Below are 3,654 nucleotides of genomic sequence, written 5' to 3' on the forward strand. Positions count from 1 at the left end.
TATCAAACCAAAACACAAAACAAGCACACTCAAATACTTAAACATAATACTTTTATAAAAGTATATATATTTGATTGAAGGCAAAACTTTAAAAATAAGGAAAGTGTACAGTATATTAATTTATTTTTTTAAAAAAATGTGAAAAAAAAAATTGAAATAAAAAAAACAAAAGTATATACTCTCTCCGTCCCATGTAATATGAGTGTATTATTGTAGATACGAAAATTTAGTTAAAGTATAATCAATAAGTAATTAAGAAATATATTAGTAAAAATAATTATATATTAAAATTAAGATAAGTAAATAGTTTAATTAAAATTAAGAAAATTATAAAATTTAAAATGCGATTAAAGTGAATAATTATATTTTCAAAATTAGAAATGACAAGTTATGTGGAACTGACGAAAATAGAAAATAAGGACAAATTATGTGGGAGGGATGGAGTATAATCATTATTTTCTGCAAACATTACAACATCAATCAATATCCTCAACACAAAAACTCATATATAAATCATTCGAAGATAATATTAATCTTAATTTTAAAACCAAAATTTAAGCCCACTCTCAATTTCTTAAATTAAATATATTTATAAGTCTGAAAAATCAAAGTCCTCCGAATTCCACCATGCTTCACTCTCCGCCGGATTGTTTTCATTCTCCGGCGGCGGCGCGCCTCCACTGCGCCGCCCAGAGGATGAGCTGTCCAGTGACCACTGATCAGTCGGCGCCGCCGCCATGGCAGGCTGAGAATCATAATACTGCTGAAAGTTTGCGGCCGCCGCCGTGTCGGAAAACGGGCGGCGGTCGAACGCCCTCAAGGTCCTGGACCTCTTGTACAGCCTGCATATGCTCAATCCTTCCCTTACCTGAAATATTGTAAATATTATTTACATACAAATACAAAAACCCTAACCTTCCGTGAGTTTGGAAAAAATTAATTTTATTTTGATATTACAATAATATTTGATAAGATAGATGTTTTTGTAAGAAAAAATATATATGTTTTTAAAAAATATATAGTACAAATAGTAAAATTTTTAAAAAATAATTGACAATAAAGAAACACATCTTTAATAAAATACTTCTATTATCCACTTAATAAAAAAAAATTGCAGGGTATTAGGTTCGGCCGAAGGTTTACTCAGTAGGAATTTTCGATTAGCTGCTGCGGATTTTCATGTCATTAAAAAATAAATAAATTATAATAAATTAAAGAAAAAAATAGTATTATATTTGTAAGTGAATTTGTATAAAATAAAAGTAAAATCTAAAATACCTAATATGTTGATTATATGTTGGTAAATAACAATGTAAAAACCAAACACACTATAAATGAAAATAATTACACCATTTAGATATAATAACCTTAAATAGAAATTAAAAAATGAGACTATTTAAATGAAATCGAACTAAATAATAAATTATTATTATCATCAAAACATATATATATAATACTATTGTATTATAAAATTTGCATCTAATAAGAAATGTACGTTGAAAAAATATGTATTTACACATTTCTCCGAAACTCTTCTTCATTTATAAAACAAAAAATAAAATAAAATGTATATGTTGTTTATAAACTTTCTAATTAAAAAAAAAAAAAGTAAATAAACAATTATGTAATAAAAATTCTAACCCGGGGATGAACAATGGGTGTGGACGACGAAGAAGAGGCGTGATCGGAAGGAGCGTAAAGCGCTTTATATTCATTCATTTTCCAAACGGTTTTGTGGCCATTTGGAGCCCTTCCGATGTAGAACACCATTGTTCTTTTCCGGCCAATGACGGTGTGATCCGTGGAGGAGTAAACTTCTCCGGGAGACCCCGTGGCCTTCCAATAGCCCTCGGTGGTTAGCCGGTTAGGCCTTCCACCGCGCGCCTCTCTTTCTTGCCGGGGGATAAAGAAAAACCACTGTTCATTGTCTTGTCGGCATAGCTCCCCGGCAAATTCTGTATAAAAAAAATAAATAAATTATTTTATAGTTTAATTGAATAATAGTTTAATTAAATAAAACGTGATTTTTACGAAATAAATAAATATATATATATATATGTATATGTATATATATATATACTCTCCTCTGTACAAAGTTGAGTGTATTTTATAAAAGGGAAAATTATGTATAAATTGTAGGGTTACAAAATTTATGAAAATAAGTAAATATTATTGGTATTTTATGTTTAAGTAATGATTAGATGTAATGTTTGGGTTTTTTTTTTTTAAAAAAAAACAATGTATATATATATATATTATAGTATGTTTTTAAAAAAATAAAAATAAAAATAAAAATTGTATGGTAAAAAAAAATGTTTAAAAATATAAAACTCTGGTGTTGTCCGAACAAAGAACTTTTTCCGTCTTTCCAATATATTATACTCCCTCTTGCCACAGATAAAGTAAACATTTATTTTTGGCGCGGTGTTTAAGAAATAATAGTATCTTAATTATAGTAAGTAGTTAAAAGTAGTGTAATGACATTTTTGTTTAATTATAGTAAGTAGTTAAAAGTAGTGTAATGACATTTTTGTTTTTGTTTTTTTTTTTTGTGTAAAAGTAATGATGTAATGTAAAATAAAAGTATTTATAGAAAAAGAAATAACTTATTTAATAAAATATTTACTTTGTAATTGGACGTCCCAGGACGGATGGAATATATGATTAAATTTTGGTAATTTTCATAAATATATATCGATTAACAATCCCAATAAATATGGGGAAATTTTAAATATTGATTCTATGCTCTTGTATATATGTGTGTTGGATTAGATAGATAGATAGATATATAGAGATTGTCTCAAAATAACCCATAAAATAAAGCTTGTTCACTATATGCATTGAAAAATCCTAAGGATTAACCTAAAACAAATAAAGTTTATTCTCTTTATATATATATATATATATATCAAAAATTTTGAACTTACTCATTTTTATTCTATAATTATTCATGATCATGAAATTATTATTTTTTTTTTAAAGAAAAGAGAAAAATGTCGTCTGAAAAATAAGAAATGGTTGTGTATTGAATTGAGTACCTGGAAGATCCCAAGGATTGTAGTCGTAAATATCGACGACGGGGATAACCCGGTCGAGGTTGGTTCGGGTTCCTCGGATTTTATGGTAAAGATAGAATGAGACAAGCTCTTCTTCAGTAGGATAGAATCTGAAACCTGGCAATAATGGATCACTATCCATCTTCTTCTTCTTTATTTCTTCTTCTTTTTCAATATATATATATATATCTATATTTCTTTATGTATGTATATGTGATTTTGGTGAAAATTGGAGGACGACATTAGAGGTATTTAAGGGGAGAAATTGAAATTGAAATTGAAGAAGATAAATTCGTGGAAATTAGAGGGACACAATTGACACACTTTCATGGAAACTTCCAGGTGCATGCAAAGTCAAGAAGACTACATGACCTCAATATCAAATACTATTTGATTATCGAAATTTATGTTCATTTGACTGGACAAAGAGTTTTATAAAAATAAGTAAAAAAGTAAAAAATAAAAAAGATTCTTTTATAATAAAAAAAAAACTACTTTTCACTAAAGAAATGATCGGAAATAGTTTTTTTATGATGATCAAAAAAGAAAAATAAACACAAATTTGAATGACATTGGGACTAATATACTATTGATGCGT

General features: G+C 27.5%; 1 protein-coding gene across 1 annotated transcript; it reads right to left on the bottom strand.

Moving 5' to 3' along the window:
* Positions 1-469: 469 nt before the first annotated feature.
* LOC127239917 (NAC domain-containing protein 90-like) lies at positions 470-3,204 on the bottom strand. Its single transcript, XM_051258299.1, has 3 exons — positions 3,039-3,204; positions 1,642-1,955; positions 470-868 (listed from the first exon to the last, which is right to left on the bottom strand). The coding sequence occupies exons 1-3, from the start codon at positions 3,196-3,198 to the stop codon at positions 590-592; spliced, it is 753 nt and encodes a 250-aa protein (XP_051114256.1). The 5' UTR covers positions 3,199-3,204; the 3' UTR covers positions 470-589.
* Positions 3,205-3,654: the final 450 nt, after the last annotated feature.

Source organism: Andrographis paniculata, unplaced genomic scaffold, assembly GCF_009805555.1.
Source record: "Andrographis paniculata isolate CXL003 unplaced genomic scaffold, ASM980555v1 Contig78END, whole genome shotgun sequence".
NCBI classification, from domain to species: Eukaryota; Viridiplantae; Streptophyta; class Magnoliopsida; order Lamiales; family Acanthaceae; genus Andrographis; species Andrographis paniculata.